General features: G+C 33.7%; 1 protein-coding gene across 16 annotated transcripts in view; it reads left to right on the top strand.

The window, feature by feature from the left end:
• LOC125646134 (rho guanine nucleotide exchange factor 10-like protein) overlaps nucleotides 1-18,956 on the top strand; it is a 51,587-nt gene extending 32,631 nt beyond the window's left edge. For 11 of the 16 annotated variants that reach the window (XM_056157761.1, XM_048872305.2, XM_056157775.1 and 8 more), the window contains 10 exons: nucleotides 1,861-1,976; nucleotides 5,302-5,426; nucleotides 6,337-6,425; nucleotides 6,702-6,814; nucleotides 9,017-9,282; nucleotides 9,482-9,657; nucleotides 11,012-11,160; nucleotides 12,021-12,044; nucleotides 13,692-13,860; nucleotides 15,352-18,956. In XM_056157761.1, coding sequence (XP_056013736.1) covers nucleotides 1,861-1,976; nucleotides 5,302-5,426; nucleotides 6,337-6,425; nucleotides 6,702-6,814; nucleotides 9,017-9,282; nucleotides 9,482-9,657; nucleotides 11,012-11,160; nucleotides 12,021-12,044; nucleotides 13,692-13,860; nucleotides 15,352-16,355 — 2,231 coding nt within the window. In that variant the 3' untranslated portion in view covers nucleotides 16,356-18,956. The remainder of the gene's footprint in view (nucleotides 1-1,860; nucleotides 1,977-5,301; nucleotides 5,427-6,336; nucleotides 6,426-6,701; nucleotides 6,815-9,016; nucleotides 9,283-9,481; nucleotides 9,658-11,011; nucleotides 11,161-12,020; nucleotides 12,045-13,691; nucleotides 13,861-15,351) is intronic. The other 5 variants (XM_056157772.1, XM_056157774.1, XM_048872330.2 and 2 more) reach the window with 1 other exon arrangement.
• Nucleotides 18,957-19,713: the final 757 nt, after the last annotated feature.

Below are 19,713 nucleotides of genomic sequence, written 5' to 3'. Positions count from 1 at the left end.
AATTGTTGATGTTTGGAGTAATTTTGTATGAATTGTTGATATTAGGAGTAATTTTGTATGAATTAAATTGTTGATGTTAGGAGTAATTTTGTATGAATTGTCGATGTTAGGAGTAATTTTGTATGAATTAAATTGTTGATGTTAGAAGTAATTTTGTATGATTTGTTGATGTTAGGAGTAATTTTGTATGAATTGTTGAAGTTAGGAGTAATTTTGTATGAATTAAATTGTCGATGTTAGGAGTAATTTTGTATGAATTGTTGATGTTAGGAGTAATTTTGTATGAATTGTTGATGTTAGGAGTAATTTTGTATCAATTAAATTGTTGATGTTAGAAGTAATTTTGTATGAATCGTCGATGTTAGGAGTAATTTTGTATGAATTAAATCGTTGATGTTAGGAGTAATTTTGTATGAATTGTCGATGTTAGGAGTAATTTTGTATGAATTGTTGATGTTTGGAGTAATTTTGTATGAATTGTTCATGCTAGGAGTAATTTTGTATGAATTAAATTGTTGATGTTAGGAGTAATTTTGTATGAATTGTTGAAGTTAGGAGTAATTTTGTATGAATTGTTGATGTTAGGAGTAATTTTGTATCAATTAAATTGTTGATGTTAGAAGTAATTTTGTATGAATCGTCGATGTTAGGAGTAATTTTGTATGAATTAAATCGTTGATGTTAGGAGTAATTTTGTATGAATTGTCAATGTTAGGAGTAATTTTGTATGAATTAAATTGTCGATGTTAGGAGTAATTTTGTATGAATTGTTGATGTTAGGAGTAATTTTGTATGAATTGTTGATGTTAGGAGTAATTTTGTATCAATTAAATTGTTGATGTTAGAAGTAATTTTGTATGAATCGTCGATGTTAGGAGTAATTTTGTATGAATTAAATCGTTGATGTTAGGAGTAATTTTGTATGAATTGTCGATGTTAGGAGTAATTTTGTATGAATTGTTGATGTTTGGAGTAATTTTGTATGAATTGTTCATGCTAGGAGTAATTTTGTATGAATTAAATTGTTGATGTTAGGAGTAATTTTGTATGAATTGTTGAAGTTAGGAGTAATTTTGTATGAATTGTTGATGTTAGGAGTAATTTTGTATCAATTAAATTGTTGATGTTAGAAGTAATTTTGTATGAATCGTCGATGTTAGGAGTAATTTTGTATGAATTAAATCGTTGATGTTAGGAGTAATTTTGTATGAATTGTCAATGTTAGGAGTAATTTTTTATGAATTGTTGAAGTTAGGAGTAATTTTGTATGAATTGTTGAAGTTAGGAGTAATTTTGTATGAATTAAATTGTTGATGTTAGGAGTAATTTTGTATGAATTGTTGAAGTTAGGAGTAATTTTGTATGAATTAAATTGTTGATGTTAGGAGTAATTTTGTATGAATTGTTGATGTTAGGAGTAATTTTGTATGAATTGTCGATGTTAGGAGTAATTTTGTATGAATTAAATTGTCGATGTTAGGAGTAATTTTGTATGAATTAAATTGTTGATGTTAGGAGTAATTTTGTATGAATTGTCGATGTTAGGAGTAATTTTGTATGAATTGTTGAAGTTAGGAGTAATTTTGTATGAATTAAATTGTTGATGTTAGGAGTAATTTTGTATGAATTGTCAATGTTAGGAGTAATTTTGTATGAATTGTTGAAGTTAGGAGTAATTTTGTATGAATTGTTGAAGTTAGGAGTAATTTTGTATGAATTGTCGATGTTAGGAGTAATTTTGTATGAATTAAATTCTCAATGTTAGGAGTAATTTTATATGAATTGTCGATGTTAGGAGTAATTTTGTATGAATTACATTGTTGATGTTAGGAGTAATTTTGTACGATTTTTTTTTAACAGATTGTAAGGAGGATGACATGTTTAACCTTCATCGAGACATCAGCGACATGATGCATGATATGACTGTTCTGGGACAAATCAGCACATTGGTTAATACACTCAAACTATCCTACGAGGTACTGAGAATTTATTACGAAAAATATAGTGCATCCTTATAGCCCATGGAACATATATTTTCTGTCATTATTGTATTTCTCATTTCTCGTCATATAGTATTGTGTAGTTTTGAATTTTATTGCATATGTCAGTTTATGATTTAATTTCAGTTGTAGTCTGCACAATTTGATTGGTTGATGAACATTTATTAAGTTATTTGTCTGCAGTTAAGCTACACCCTATGACAGGAGAGGATAACATCACAGAATAGATTTTCAACGGGTTACAATATTGTTCAGCTTCACGTCTATACTACTATGTAATAATTATGGACTCGATTTTTTGTCCTTTAATGCCGGCTAATCGGGATAGAGCTGTCTTTTGCTTTTTTAAAGTACCTTAATGTAGCTTTCATATTTGAACCTTTTTTTTTTTTTTATTTCTTATGGTTAATTAATTAATAAATTGGTGAAAATGACAAAACAATGTGGAAATTAAAACCAAGATAACTTGAATTTCATAATCAGTACATGCGCATTAGGAAGAGAGGAGCAGGTCTCGAACGGAAGAAACCATACAAACCAAACGTTTGTTCACATTATAATGTGTTCAGAGTAAAAGATTAATCTCCTCTTATGAAACCTATAATTGCACATCTTGCAAACTGTTACTGACGGTTTTTAGTTATAAAAAAAAGATCGAATTATTTGATCACCATTTAACACATTTTTGAGTAATTATCTATGGAGTAATTATCAGGTCTATTTTTATTTCACATAGGGTTTGGATGGGGACATAAGATCTATAAATTATTTTACATCCACCCATGCATGCATGGGGTAATGTCTAGTTAAATTCATGTCTATATGATATAATTTTGTGGGGAACATTTTACGCTCTTTTAGAATTTTTTTTAGCTCACTCAAGTGAGCTTTTCTAATTACCTTTTGTCTATCCATCGGTCCATAAACTTATCATATTTTCATCTTCTCCAGAACAACTAGGCAAATTTCAATCAAACTTGGTACAAATTATCCTTGGGTCAAGTTTGTTCCAATGAAGGGGCATGCCACCTTCAAAGGGGAGATAATTACGAACATGAAAAATAGGTGGAGGTCAATTAAAAATCTTTTCAAGAATCACTGGATTAGAAAAGTTAAAAATTACAAGAAAGCTTCCTGACATAGTGCAGATTCAAGATGATTAAATCATGGCCCCTGGTGGTAGGATGGAGCCACAATAGGGGATCAAAGTTTTACATGGAATTATATAGGGAAAATCCTCAAATATCATCTCAAGTTCTGAACCTTCGTAACCGGGAGGTCTTGAGTTCGAGGCCCGCTTGTGTCATGGCCTCATCAAACCTAAGACGTTAACATAGGTAGTGATTGCTCCAGTGAGAATCACGGGTCTTTCGGGTATGACCATAAAAACAGAGGTCTCATGTCACAGCTTGCGTTGGCATGATAAAGAACTTACTGCTACCGCTCTGAGTGCTAAGCATAGGTCTAAATTTGTGGTACTTCACTTACACCTGGTGACATCTCGAAATGAGTGAAAAATTCTCGACAAGATTTAAAATGAACAAACAAAAAACTGTCATATGTCAGACTTTCAGGACTCATAGACACCTTGTACATCATCTAGGCTAATCATTTATACACTACTAAAAACACAGATAACACTCGCAATTTATTCACATCCATACATGTATCAAAAGGCTATTCTAATAAAGTATACCACATACTGTACTATAAAGTAATTAACAAATATAACATAATCTAAATTATACCACACACTGTACTATAAAATAATTAACAAATATAACATAATCTAAATTATACCACACACTGTACTATAAAATAATTAACAAATATAACATAATCTAAATTATACCACACACTGTACTATAAAATAATTAACAAATATAACATAATCTAAATTATACCACACACTGTACTATAAAATAATTAACAAATATAACATAATCTAAATTATTTGGCCTACTCACGTCACATCGCTAAGTGTATCTTGAAACCCCAAAGCTGAATTCCCGGTTTGACACCCTCAGGAAATCCATAACAAATCTGAGTTGACACTGTTGAGCTGATCAACCTATCTAGTACCTAGCTTGACTCCATTAGGCAACCCATTAATATCTGGGTTGACACCATCAGGTAAATACTAACTACTGGTACCTGGGTTGACATCCTTGGACGAAGACTTGTACCAGCTGGACTGACATCATCGGGTAGTACTAGAGCTAATTAATGTTATAGTACTAGCATGTTACCTCAGGTTGACACCGTTGAGGCGACTCTTAGAACTAACCTAAACTTTACTTTATCTGAATGTGAACAAAAGGCAATTGTTGTGTGAGAGCCCCAATGAATTATGAAATAAGTAGATGTTGGGGGAAGGTGGGAGGATTAAGCGAAGGAAAACACTGTTGCACTTCTGACAGTAAACAAAGAACTGATGCACTCTAAGTGAAGCTGAGCTACCATTGGTCAAGTGATCTACATCCTTGGTCAGTCATGCAATCCATTGCCTAATTTGTCCAAAGAATGCTGGAACCAGATTGTAACATGATACTTACTGGTAGTTGTAAAACTATTGTGCTGCTGTCTAATTTTTCATCAGTAGGAACACTTTATTATATACAGTGCTCCCTCGATATATTGCCAACTTTTGTTCAATACCAATTTGGGAATAAAGCAGTGGTGGCAATATAGCGAATTCACCATTACAGAAATTCACTGAGCAGTCAAAAGAAATTCAATTCTGTAAATTTATTTGGGCTCCATTCTGTATAAACATTTAGATAATCTTGAGTTTAATTAATTCAGCAATTATTTGTAATTAACTTGACCATCTGCATACCATGTCCAGACTGTCACAAGCTTTTTTTTCTTAGCAAAAATTTCATTTCATTTGCAACATTAATATTCCTCATTGTTGACACACGGCACGAACACTCTGTGTAGCCACATAGAATTTTAGCTTACTTTTTGCCTGTTGATATAAAATATGGGAAATGCTTGTGTTTGTGGCATCATACTTGGTAAATCCATGATTTATGACTAAAATTATCATTGATATATATCTCACCTATTGAACAACAATATTTACAATCACTTATGTCATTTATGTAGTTTAAAGTTAAGGTAAAAGATGGAGACTATTTGTGAACTTAGCTCAAAATAGGCCAAAATTAGCACTATGTCAACAAACACCTGCCATACAGTATCATGTAACTATAGTTACTGCATCTTCGCAAGCCAAGTGTCTGATTCTGACACTTAGCTTGCGAAGATGTAGTTACTGATGAACAATTTATTTCAGTGTATAACAGAGGAAAAAATCCAGGAGGCTACCACTGACCTACAGGTGAAAATCCAGGCCAAAGACCAACAGCTGCAGGTCATCAATAGCTCTACCATCACTTTACAGGACCCGAAGTACAGTGGGTAAGTGTGTCACCACTGACAGACACACGGTAAGGCAGGTGCTTGTATTATCACTGACAGACACACGTGGTCAGGCAGGTGCTTGTGTTATCACTGACAGACACACAGTCAGGCAGGTGCTTGTATTATCACTGACAGACACACGTGGTCAGGCAGGTGCTTGTATTATCACTGACAGACACATGTGGTCAGGCAGGTGCTTGTGTTATCACTGACAGACACACGGTCAGGCAGGTGCTTGTATTATCACTGACAGACACGTGGTCAGGAAGGTGCTTGTATTATCACTGACAGACACACAGTCAGGCAGGTTCTTGTATTATCACTGACAGACACACGGTCAGGCAGGTGCTTGTATTATCACTGACAGGCACGTGGTCAGTCAAGTGCTTGTATTATCACTGACAGACACATGGTCAGGCAGGTGCTTGTGTTATTACTGACAGACACACGGTCAGGCAGGTGCTTGTGTTATCACTGACAGGCACACGGTCAGGCAGGTGCTTGTATTATCACTGACAGACACACGGTCAGGCAGTTGCTTGTATTATCACTGACAGACACTTGGTCAGGCAGGTGCTTGTATTATCACTGACAGACACACAGTCAGGCAGGTGCTTGTTTTATCATTGACAAAAACATGGTCAGGCAGGTGCTTGTGTTATTACTGACAGACACACGGTCAGGCAGGTGCTTGTGTTATTACTGACAGACACACGGTCAGGCAGGTGCTTGTGTTATTACTGACAGACACACGGTCAGGCAGGTGCTTGTATTATCACATGTAGTGTATTAAACAAAAGCATTACTTCATTTGACAAATCTCAAATTATTGTGTTGCTTGCTGATTTTATGGAGTGGTGATAATGTATTGAAATTTTTGTAATGATTATATTAAATTGTGTTGCAGAAAAGAGAGTCGCAACATATTTCAGACATCCTCACCAGAAATAAAGCAGGAATGGAGCATCGACTTTATTATAACAAAACTCGCAATAGGTATGCATTATTTTCTTATTTATGATAAAAAGTAAGAATAATGCTATGTGGAACATCCCTTTACAATAAATCAGAATAACATGAGAAACATGGCAGGTGTAATGTAATAGTATTACTCAAACTGAGGTGCACAAGAATAATCAGCTGCTTCTGTTTTTAATGATCTATACATTGCAAGAGGTGGTTAGGAAAGTTTTGTGTTTGAAAAAACATTAACTGATCAAACATTGCCACAGTGTAAATTTCATAGATTAGCTTGATGTGATGTCTTTGTAGACCCCCAGAACAACCCTAGCTGGCACATGTCCAGTGCCTCTGGTAAATCCATCCACCAACCAGCCATGTATGTCAAACACATGTCCCTAGACCTGCCCAAACACTTCACAAAGGTATTTACATATTTTATTTAAAAATCATGTTTATTTCGTATTTATAGTTCTGGGATGATCAGTGGTGTTTACTGACACTCACACACTCATTTGCTTTTTGTAGTTGGTTACAGCTGTTCAAAAAGACATTTCTGTAGTTAAAATACAATATATAACAATAATGTTTAGAAGAAAACCAAAGTCATTGATTGATGGAAATTATCTTCAGTTCCAAATTCTTTTTTTAAAAAAAATGTCAAGTTTAAGAAATGCACCTCTGGCACAAGAATGGATACATTGAAATGAATCAGTCATTTGTCTGCTCTCAAACATTTGTTCAATTCTTAATACGGGGTAACTGCCAAATTTTTCCTCCTGCAACGTTTTGAATAACAGCAAGTCTGATAACTGGAAATGCAAAATAATTTTCTTCTAGTTACACTCTGATTATTTGTTGATTTGTTTCTGATTATCAGTCAATTTGTTTCTGATTATTAGACGATTTGTTTCTGAGTATTAGACAATTTGTTTCTGATTATTAGTCACTTTGTTTCTGATTATTAGTCGAGTTGTTTTGAACACCAGAATTCAGAACCTGACATGTGTGGAGAAACTGGACAAATGCATCTGTATTTATGAAATGAGTTTGCACTTGTTGCATGATAAGCTTTGATAATTTGGAGTTGCCTTTGAAGCAGACAGGAGATTGGTACTTTGCATGTTTATTCCCTGTGTGAGGGTCATTTGGTATTTACCATGGATCTTTCTATTTGTCAGATCTTGGTATTTTGTAATCGTAAGAAATAAGGATGTCATATTTAGCATGTACATTCCTTGTTCGAAATTATATCATGATTTATAATTGCTATTAAAACATTTTTGTTACGCAATCCTGTCTTTTTAGGCTTTTATATAGAAGAAAGTCCACTTGTACTGAAAAGGTTACCTCTAGGTGTCCAATAAGTTGACAATTACTGTCCATTAATTTTAAGAATGGACAGATACTGTTCATTCTTAAAAATAATGGACTGTAATTGTCAACTTATTGGACAGTACCAGGTAAACCCACTAACTTATTAGACATCTACAGGTAGGCTGAAAATAAGAGAAAGACAATCCATTTGTCAACGAGATACAAATTTAATTTTAAATTCCCTACAAGTAAGAATCAACACAGATATCGGAAAAATCACTGAAACACTTAAAAACAATATTTCCCTATAGTAGAATCTCTGCTTCAACTCGTAAAATTCACAATTTTTTAAATTCCATTGGCCATTACTATATCGCATCAAAACTTAAATTTGAAAGACTGTATTTGAATTTGACTGGATTCAGAGGCACATTTCGAAACTTCTTCACAACGCATTTTTATCTTTTCTCTATTAGCATATCCTAATTCTGAATTATTATTTTCGCTTTCATGAATAATTTCATTTCACGAGATAGGTGTATTGGGTTGTTTTGGCTGGCGTTAGTTATTTCCTCATCCAAATATTCGAAAACACAATGCTTTTCAGATCTCTCACCCTCCATATCCAGAATATTTGCAGTACTTTCACTAAAATCCTTAAATTTTGACTGTGCAATGAAAATGCTCTCCCAATCATAGGAAGACATGTTGATATGGCTCAGTACTATAGAAAGAGTGAATATAAAACCTGCAGTAGAAGACTACTCACCTGACACTATCCAATAAGTGAACAAAAAAAACAGAATTCTACGCACGACTGGTTATATTGTCAGACTATTCAAAATAGCTTTATTCATAATTATCATTTTCAATGGGTTTACCTGAGACTGTCCATTCTTAGAACAAAAGATGTAATGTTTTAAGTAGGATATAAGCCTCAAACTGTCCATTTTGTGAGAGAAAGAACTGATCGAGGCCCGTAGATCAGTTCTTTCTCTCACAGAATGGACAGTTTTTGGCTTATATCCTTTACATACATTCGATACATAGGTTCCTTGTAATACTTTAGTTTCATCACAAGCAAACAGAAAATAAATTGAAATGTTTCATTATAAAGTTTTCGCTTGAAATACAGACTTCCAACCAAAAATGTTCAGAACTAGACGATCAGCTATGTGTTTATAAGACTAGAGCTGCGAGACTCCAGTGAGAATTACATTTGGTCTTTCATGGTAATGGTTAGCATAGTTCAATGTTTAGGTAGCATTTTTTGCCTGTAGTTTTCATACAGGTAAATTGCTTTCCATCAGGTGAAGTGTGCGGTACCTGTTTACCTGTCTAGTAGGACGGGTAACTCCGACATCAGCATGCAGCATCTTTGGGTCGTCACGACCTCAGAAACACGTGCTCAGGTGTCCCTCGTCTCTGTACACACAACTAGACTCGCACTCATCGAATCCTTCAAAGCAGCCGACACAGAGATCGTTGCTGTGGAAACAGTCCCAGCCATTTCAACCACTGACCAAGATGAGGCATTTGTTGAGGACACGGTGTGGATGTCCACTGAAAAAAGCGAGTAAGTGGACCTTAGACAGGGAGGAATCATGAATTCCATGCATTACAGTGCTCTTAACAGGCTGCATAATTCACTGTGTTCTTCCTACGGATGATAGTCATTCTCTTAAAGAAATATTCCTTGACAACCATCTGTAGCAGTATTTGATTACTTGAAATTGATGACACATAATAACAATGTCATTTCTCTGTTTTGGTAGGATATTAGTATATAGTCTGTTGGACGAAAACGGAGTCAGGAACTTTACGAGTGGTGGACGAAAGCCCCGCAGCAAATTCTATTGTCATGGTGTTGCTGTAGCAATAAGATATGCAGATGACAGAGTTTTTGTGGGACTCCGGGATGGGAAACTTTTAATATATGATAGGGATGAAAGTAAGTCAGAAATACATTATGAAGTCATGTGATCTAATATATGATAGGGATGAAAGTAAGTCAAAAATCCATTATAAAGTCATGTGATTTAATGTGTTGGATTGCATAAAACAATCTGTTTATAGGGATGAAAGTAAGTCAGAAAGAAATCCATTATAAAGTCATGTGATCTAATGTGTCTCCCAGTTGTTGTTGCGAATGCAATATAATATGGAATGTTCATTGTTGTATCCTTCACATGATGCTGTCAATCACTTACACTTCAGGATATTTTATTTTGCATTGTTGGATTTTTCAGGCATAATTTTAGTGAACATACTAATTGTTCATCATTACTTTTTTGCATGTGCTGTAAAAGTGGGTATATTGACAAGACGAATATTTGACAATATTCTGATCTGAAAAAATATGTCGATAGGATACTTTGATGAATTTTCTCTCCGTTTTCAAAATAAAAATGAGTTCAAATATCTTGTTCTATGTGACCGTTGTGGAATGCGTAAGATGTGCAATTATAAGCCCCTAATGTTTTGTCTTTTTTTTTTTTTTATTTTGGAACCCGATTCGAAATAAGCTTTTGGATGTACTTTGTTGAAGGTATTTCCTCTTACTATCAAGGGACTCGTGTCAAATGATTACAACAAAGTCACACTATAGGTAGTTCAAGTTTTCTTTAGTTGTTAGTTGGCATGTGGTATTGGCTCAGTTGGGCCAGACCCATCATTCTAAAAAAAAATACAGGAAAAAAGATTTAACAGGTGAACAAGCTGGCTGATAAGGACAGTTTCATTTATAACATTCCCTTCAAAATGATTAAATTTGAAACGGGTTGTTTGTTTTGCAATAATTCATCTTTGAGTTAATATCGTAAAATTGCTTGAGACAGGAAACCTGCTGATCAAACTGGTTTGGTAGAAATTATGTCTAATAGGATAAAAAAAATAGACCCGAAAAGTACTTGGTAGTACCAATTAAACTCATCTATTTACAAAGGATTATCAAAGATATAATGTCTACACTACTGATCCTCAGAATATTTGAAATACACTGCTGTGTTAAGGAAATTCAATATATGTAAGTCATTTTAACGAGTTAACAAAGACAAAATTGGTGAGATGAAACTTTGACAAATTTATTTGTCAATTTCATCAGGGTTTCCTCCTTGTCAAACTTTCCACTTTTACAGTTTATGCAACAATATTCAGAGAAAATGTTAATTTCGTGCCAAGACAACCTCGTGTATTTACACACAAAGATGAAAGTTATCGTGAATAAATAGGTGATAGGCAGTACTCTTGTCACAAATGTTTTAGTAACAAACCCCAGTGAAATGTATCGTGATGTGGATTTTTAGCAGATGGAAAGTGGAAAGTGGATAGACCTAATATAGTGGAGATAGGCAGCGACATGCCAATCTCCTGTATCATAGCAATAGAAGATGAGATATGGGTGGCCTGTGGTGATACTATTTATATCATCCCTGTAGATGAAAATGAATTTCAGGTAAATTTGGTTGAAATGAAATTTTGTAAATCATTAGCTTCATATATGAATATTTTCTTATTTATCTTTATATCAGCGTGTCATATATATTTTATAGCTAGCACTGGAATTTGCTTATCTACATTATCTATGATTTCTGCTGATTTAAATTTATGTATGTATGTTGTAATCTTGCATAGCATCTATCTATATATATATGATAATAATGTACATGTAATTGATCTTGGTTTTTTTGCCAATAGTTTTTGAAGTTTTACAAATAATTTATATGCTGGTGTGTTGCATGATACTATATATTGTAATAATTGATTAAATAATACATAAGGGCTGTTTATCTAGTTTTATAGGTTAATAAGTAAGTAGATGTGTTCTTGCATGACATATGTACCCTATAAAAGTCAAATATATATCAAGAACATGTACATATATGAATATTGTAGCAGTTAGTACCAATTCTTTGCCTGTAGAATAGAAAAAGAAATTATGTTAGTGAATTATTCATTTTTCCCCTTATTTCACTTCATATTTTCTATAACTGAGTTTTTGATCCAGTTGATGGAAAGTGAGATCATAATTACTGACACCATATAGTACAATGTCTATCACAGGAAAACTCCAAACTGAAGAAATTTCATGTTTTATATTTCAAGCATGCAAAATAGTCTAGAAAAAAAACCATGATAGCAGTGCTTTGTGATGCAACGCTACTGTATTAAAATTACAATGAATACAAAATATTTGGAAAGAAATATTTGTATTTTTCTAAATTACATATTCATGTAGAGCCAGCCGATTTCTATTATTTTGACAAACACTAGATTTGTCCTGTCTTATTCATCTGAGACATTGCACCTTTACAGAGCAGAAAGCAATATTTACAGTGGGTGAGGGAGTTATTTTACTAGTATATATTTCACTAAATGCATGCAATATATCTTATAATGAGCTGCGGACACTGCTTGCTTACATTGTCTATCCTGATAATATACCCAGTAATCCTTGGTAACTTTTCAGCTTAAAATGCTTACTATGCATTGGACTATACAAAGCAGCATTTTTAAAATGCTTCATTATTTGTATTTTTTGTCTTCTGTCTGATAAGTTTTAAAACTTTAGATTTTACAGGTTTTTGTCCAGATTTGAATAAGTTACCTGTATTCTATTTTTCATTAATTACTATGAATGAGAATGTCATTAAAACTTTTAAATTTTTTTTATCTTGTTAATTTTTCTTCTATTTTTCATTAATGAGTATTGATCTGCATTAATTGTCTACTGAACTGGTAATTACTGAATATCACATTTTACTCGCAAGAACATTATATACATGTAATTTAGCATATATACATGTAATTTTGTGAGACTAGTCATTCACGAAAACTTCGTTCTCACAAATAAAACTCTTAAATATAGAAAACTTAAACAATAAATAATGATTCACAAAAGTTATGTCTCCTGAGTAAATACATCATTGTATTCACGTGAAAATAACGTCTTGTGAAATAAAAGTGGTATTCAGTACTGTAAATGAATTTAATTTCCAAGATTTGGAACTATCTCTTTATTATGAGTACAAGTATTTCTCAATGTGAGCAGTCCCGTGGGGATCCAGGTTAGAATAGGTCCTCAGTATCCCCTTGCTTGTTGTAAGAGGCGACTAAATGGGGCGGTCCTTCGGATGAGACCGCAAAAACCGAGGTCTTGTTTCACAGCAGGTGTGGCACGATAAAGATCCCTCCCTGCTCAATGGCCATGGGCGCCGAGCGTAGGCCTAAATTTTGCAGCCCTCACTGGCAGTGGTGACGTCTCCATATGAGTGAAATATTCTCAAGAGGGACGTTAAACAATATTCAATCAATCAATCATTGTGAGCAAATCCCTTCATTAGGATATTCAGCATATTCACTACATGTATATGCAAAACATGAAGTCACAAAATCTTTCTCCCTTTCATGATCAATGAATAAATGTATCAAAAATTTGAAAGTCAAAATATGTTATTAGTCACACATGTTATTAGTCACATATGTTATTAGTCACATATGTTCCGTTTGTATTAAGGAGAAATAACACATCTGAGAAAACTGTTATGGATGGAACATGGAGGATATGTACAACAGTGTTTTGAAATTAACATTTTTTTGTAAAAAGTACAGTTTTCATATATAGTAACTTGAAAAAAAAAGTGCCCTTCTAGATTAGAACTCATGATCTGAACAGATCAGCACCCTTGCATGTTAACCACTGAGATATCCAGCTTCATTTGAAAAGTACGAGTATATTGCTGATATTTATTTTTCTCTTCGTGTTTCGAAAAGAAGTCGGCCATTATGGTGATGTGTTACTCCTCCTTAATTTGTCGATTTATTTGAGAAAAACAAAAATTAAAAAATTAAGTATGCAGAAAAAATTATAATTTTCAGGAAGTAGAGAATTTTTTCTGTAGATATTTTATGTTGTTCAGTTATTGTATTGTACAAAAAAAAAATATTCTGTTGATATTTCGTAAAGGGTCTTATATCTTATCACAGGATCGACTGATCTGTGACGGAGATGCTGTGATATCAGAAATGGTTCGCTCGGGCTGTGGTCTGTGGATGTCATTTAAAGACAAATCTTATGTCCGCCTATATCACTTGGAAACCAAGGAAAACCTTCAAGAGATTAACATTGGTTCCACGGTGGACAGAATGATGTCTGGTAAGAATTGAACAAGCATTCCCAAACAAGGCAGAAAATGAAATCAACAATTACTATACTGTAAATAGGGAGCTACACAGCAAGCTTCATGTCAAAATCGCAAAGCACAATCACATCAAAATCTCAAAGAACAATCAATTGTCAAAATCTCAGAGCATAATCACATCAAAATCTCAAAGCACAATCACATCAAAATCTCAAAGCATAATCATGTTAAAATTTCAAAGCACAATCACATCAAAATCTCAAAGCACAATCACATCAAAATCTCAAGGCATAATCATGTCAAAATCTCAAAGCATAATCATGTCAAAATCTCAAAGCACAATCACACCAAAATCTCAAAGCACAATCACATCAAAATCTCAAAGCAAAATCATGTCAAAATCTCAAAGCATAATCATGTTAAAATTTAAAAGCACAATCACATCAAAATCTCAAAGCACAATAACATCAAAATCTCAAAGCACAATCATGTCAAAATCTCAAAGCATAATCATGTTAAAATTTCAAAGCACAATCACATCAAAATCTCAAAGCACAATCACATCAAAATCTCAAAGCAAAATCATGTCAAAATCTCAAAGCATAATCATGTTAAAATTTCAAAGCACAATCACATCAAAATCTCAAAGCACAATCACATGAAAATCTCAAAGCACAATCAATTGTCAAAATCTCAAAGCACAATCACATCAAAATCTCAAAGCACAATCAATTGTCAAAATCTCAGAGCATAATCACATCAAAATCTCAAAGCACAATCACATCAAAATCCCAAAGTATAATCGTGTCAAAATCTCAATGCATAATCACATCAAAATCTTAAAGCATAAAGGGAAAAGATGTGGAAAATGTTAATATAAATCTACATTTTATAAAGAAGTTTTCATGCATGTCTTGGCTTTTCTGTTGAAAATCGTTCCTCAAAAGATTTTTTAAACACACCACACTGTTTTAGATTTGTTCTTGATTATCTCCCCATGTTTTGAGCAAGCTTGAATCCCCTCTACCCAAGTATCCTTTGTGTTAAGTTTGGTTGAAATATGCAAATGGAATATGGAGGGTTTTTTTCTACTGAACATGTAGGGAGCACACACAATGTTCAGAGATGATCCATTCTAAAGCAAGTTGAAACGACAAATGTCAATTTCTACATGGTTAAATGTATTCAGTAAGTTTCAAACATAGTTTAATCACCGGAATAATTTGGTTGTCACACAGACCAAGTAAATTAATCAATATTTAGGGAATAAAGAAACATATGAAATGCTTACTATAGTATGTATAATAAAAAGATTTGAAATTTATTGTGTTTTCTGAAAAAGCAGACTTGCATGGGCTTTGGTGCATATCAGTGAGCACTGTTCAAAACTGCCTACATCTTGTTATTGTTTTATTTCAGTGATTCTTGTCTGCTGTTATTTTAAACTTAGTCTTCAAATAATTTGAATCTTCGGTATATTATCATACCTTTTTTATTTCTTTCAGAGAGCAGATATTGTTCTGAGGAGAAAAATCCCAAAACCACAACAGTGACTAGTTTGATGGCTAGTCGGGGGTTACTGTGGGTAGGAACAAGCCTAGGTATTGTGTGTTCCCTCCCTTTACCACGGCTACGAGATGGGGTTCCCCTAATCAAGGGCCGACCAGACGTATCATTCCACTCTCACAATGGACCAGTGCAATTTCTTATTCCCATTTATTGCGGGACTGTAAACTTGTGGCAGAGGGCTCAGGGACTAAACTCCACAGAGTCTGTTGTTTGGAGGGAGAATGCCACAAGTGTGAAACAGCGAAAAGGTAGCAAGGACTCTGGTGATGATGATGGTCCAGACTCGGGTAATAAAAGTGAACCGGAAGTATCTGAAGCCAAAACCAATAGTCCAAAAAATAGTGAAACTGAAAATAACCTTGAAATGGAAAGTAGTGGCCTTGATAAAAGGAAATCAAAATCTGCTGAAGACTTGATTTCAAAGTCTCCCAAGGCAGATTTCTTATATTCTGAGAACATTCAGACCAAGGCTTTAACACTGAGAACAGAGTTAATGCAAAAATTAGCCAAAAGAAACATGGCCACCCCTGACACCAGTTCTCAGGGGGATGAAAATGAAATCAGTATGTACTATGGGGATTTGATGGGAAATGAGGATTTGAAAAGGAATCCACCAGTGAAACGTGACATTTCCCCACTGGGAAATCAAAAAATTCTCCGAGAGGAAAAACCGGAGACAGAAAAACCCACTAAACTAAAGAAACGATTTTCAGCTCAGTTCAAAGAGTTCAAGAGAAGTTTTACTAACAGGCAACATTCTGTGCGTATCCCTGGTGACGAACGTTCATCTGCTATGTACGAAACACTGCGGAGGAGGAACTGTAATGCGGTGGTAGTAGTCAGTGGAGGGGATGGCTACATAGACTGGAGGAGCACCGTTCAGTCACATAAAATCCACAGTACTGAGGCTTCCATGATGCTGTGGATCTATAAATTCTAACAGACACACCCAATTTCAATTTAAGATTGCTCAAGGTGGGCAACTGCCAAATTTGTCAAACAACCAGTGAAAGGATTCCATCCACCGAACTCAGATTAACTGTTATTGAAATTCTTTACTACATCTTCACATGTGCTTGTTCTAGAATGCCCTTTTTTTCAGTGAGAGCATAGCTGCTTTAGTGCTCAAAAGAATTATCATGATATTTAAAATTGGTTTTATATTTTGAAGCAGAATACTTTTTGTGATTAATTTGTATTTTTATACATAGAATATGTAATTTTATCTATTTTCTCCCATTTCATTTTAAAGGAATTTTTAGTTAATGAGACATATTTGAATGATATACAGTGTGTCTCTATTTTAAAATCTTTTTTTATATACATTGTATGTATTTATGGAATGAAATTCACACTGCAAATTTCTCAAATCATGCAAATTTTAAAGTAAGAAGCAAACATTAACATTTTAGGGTGAATAGGAACATTGGTAAATAATTCATAATTCCATGACCATTTCAATTCTCTCAACCAAAAACCTTTTTTAAATGATTCTTTGAGTTTGTGAGTTACACGAGCATTTTTGAAATAAAGGAGTATGATTAGATGAAATGAAGGAGTATGATTAGATGAAATGCACTTGGTAGGTTAAACATTGTTTGTAGACATAGATTTTTTCCCAGGCTTGAAAAGTAATAACTGTCACATGAAAAACGTGAACTATTGACCTTAACTGCATTGTACATATCATGATATGGCATCCATTCAGTACACACATATCTCATTAAGACGTCACAGTGGGATTATATTACAGTGTTTATCCTTGTGAACAATGCTGCTGTTGTTGATATGATTGACTGTTTTGTTACTTGTTCAGTCATAGTTTGCCAAATGCAAAGTTGTTTCCATTAACTGTATTTGTTTTGATCAGGGTTTCTGACCATCAGTAATGAATGCGTAGAAATGCTACTTCCTGTATTTATTTTGATCAGGGTTTCTGACCATCAGTAATGAATGCGTAGAAATGCTACTTCCTGTATTTATTTTGATCAGGGTTTCGGACCATCAGTAATGAATGCGTAGAAATGCTACTTTTACCCAAATAATTCAGATAATTGTACATAGTCATTTGAAAACAATAATTGTGTTTCCATAATCAGGAATTAACTGCTTTAATATCATTTGATTACAGGCTAGTATTTATTAATATTTGTGCTAACATTATAAAATGATTTAAATATGTTTGATTGATACCAAAATCACCTATATTGTCCTAATAGCATGACGTATTGCAGTTCATACCCTTATGTATTTTCAAAAATGAAATTTACTTATTAGCTCGCCAGGACAACTGTCCAGAGAGCTATTGTCATGACCCCAGTGTCGACGTCACACTTTAAGGAAAAAACTTCAACCTGGGCTGTATCTTTTTAACCAAAGGAGATAGGGTTTTGATATTTCACATCTAGATGTCTCATGAAGAGACCGTTCTTTTTGGTACCAAGACTTGTGATGTAGTGACCTTGACTTTGATCTACTTTTCAAAACTTTAACCTGGGCTATATTTTTTTAACCAAGGGTGATTAGGCTTTAATATTACCATAAAGATGCCTCATGAAGAGATGTTTCTTTTGTTACAAAGACTTTTTGATCTAGAGAACTTTTCTGTTGACCTACTTTTTAAAAACTTTAACCTGGGTTATATCTTTTGAACCAAGGGGGATAGGGCTATGATATTTCACATATTGATGCCTCATTACAAGGCATTTCTTTTGGTACCACAACTATTGACCTCGGACTTCGACGTACTTTTCAAAAACTTTGGCTATATCTTTTGAACCAAGGAAGATGGGGATTTCATATTTAGATGCCTCATGACCAGGCCTTTCATATGGTATCAAAACTTTTCATCTAGTGACCTTGGACTTTGACCTACTTTTCAAAAACTTTAACCTTTTGAACTAAAGGGGATAGGTTAAGTAGAGTTATACTTCCCGGCAAGCTATGTTGTCTTCTGACAGCTCTTATGTTTAAATTCCACTGTCTTTTTTTCTTTCGGAATTTCAAGCCATTGAAAGAAGCATACTATATTTATCAAGATTCATACATGCATAGTTTACACCTACAGTGCATTCATGAGGAAATGGCTATCAAATAAAAAATTTAAAGATATTAAAGGCAAAAACATTAAAAATTGTAAATATTGACTTACAGATACAAACTTAGTGATTTTTTGTGCAATATTTCTTGTAGATTTTGATTCTCTCTGTATCAGGGACATATGTTATCATGCTGGTGCAGAACAAAATGTGATACATATATTTTTAAATGTATTTTTAAACCTAGAACAAATTTACTGCGTTGTACAGACCAAGTGATTTATTCAAGTTCATATTTTGTAAACTTTACCCTTACAATTAATTTTATTTGCTGATATTTATTCATATGAAGTTTTTGCTGTCTTGTTGAAATGAAGAAAAAAACACAGAGTACATTTTCACATCATTTTTCTGGTTATGTAATGTTTAGATAGGAAAGGTTTTTTTGTATGTGTCACAATGATTGCATGATTATTGGATGGAAATAAATTTTTAGAAATTATTGAAATTGATATATTTCATAATCATCCATTTTCATATTCCATATTGGTTCCCAAAGGTTTCTGTAAACAATTTGTGATTCATTCAGAATTTTTTTCAGATCACCTGAGTTGTTGTCTGTCGTCGTCTGTCATGCGTTAACAATTGAACATTTTTAACTTCTTCTTGATAACTACTATTCTAATTCTTTTCAAATTTGGTATGAAGCATCCTTGGGACAAGGGTGACATAAATTGTATATTTCAGGACTCCTGGGGCCCCAGGGGCGGGGCGAAAACTGCCCAAAATTGACCAATTTTCTAAAAGGTTCTTCTCTAGAACAGCACATGTGTAAGAAAAACTAAATGCATAGTGAAGTAGAGCAGGAAGACCTCTACAATATCGTAAATTTCATGATCCCCGGGGTAGGGGTTCCGACCCCAGGGCAGGGCCAAACTTACTATTAATAGTGTCTGTGTAAAACACTTAAATAACAACTTCTTTAGTGTTATTGATACTAAATTAAACTAAATGGATATTTAGAAAGAGGAGGTAGTAAATGCATACTTAGGAATAGCAGAAAAGGATGTACAAAAATGGTGGATTTCACGACCCTGGGTTTTGACTCTAGGATGGGTCCAAATTAGTCATATTATGTAAAGCCTTTCATCAGTTTATGCACTTTTGAGGGCATTGAAGTTTCAAGAACACATCTTGTTTTATACAGTTGCTGCACATTAGAATTTAGCATAGATATTCAGAACAAGAATTTTTTTTCTA

The sequence above is a fragment of the Ostrea edulis genome, chromosome 1 (genome assembly GCF_947568905.1).
Source record: "Ostrea edulis chromosome 1, xbOstEdul1.1, whole genome shotgun sequence".
NCBI lineage: Eukaryota > Metazoa > Mollusca > Bivalvia > Ostreida > Ostreidae > Ostrea > Ostrea edulis.
The sequence above is the reverse complement of the archived record's forward strand: the minus strand, read 5'-3'. Positions and strand labels throughout refer to the sequence as shown.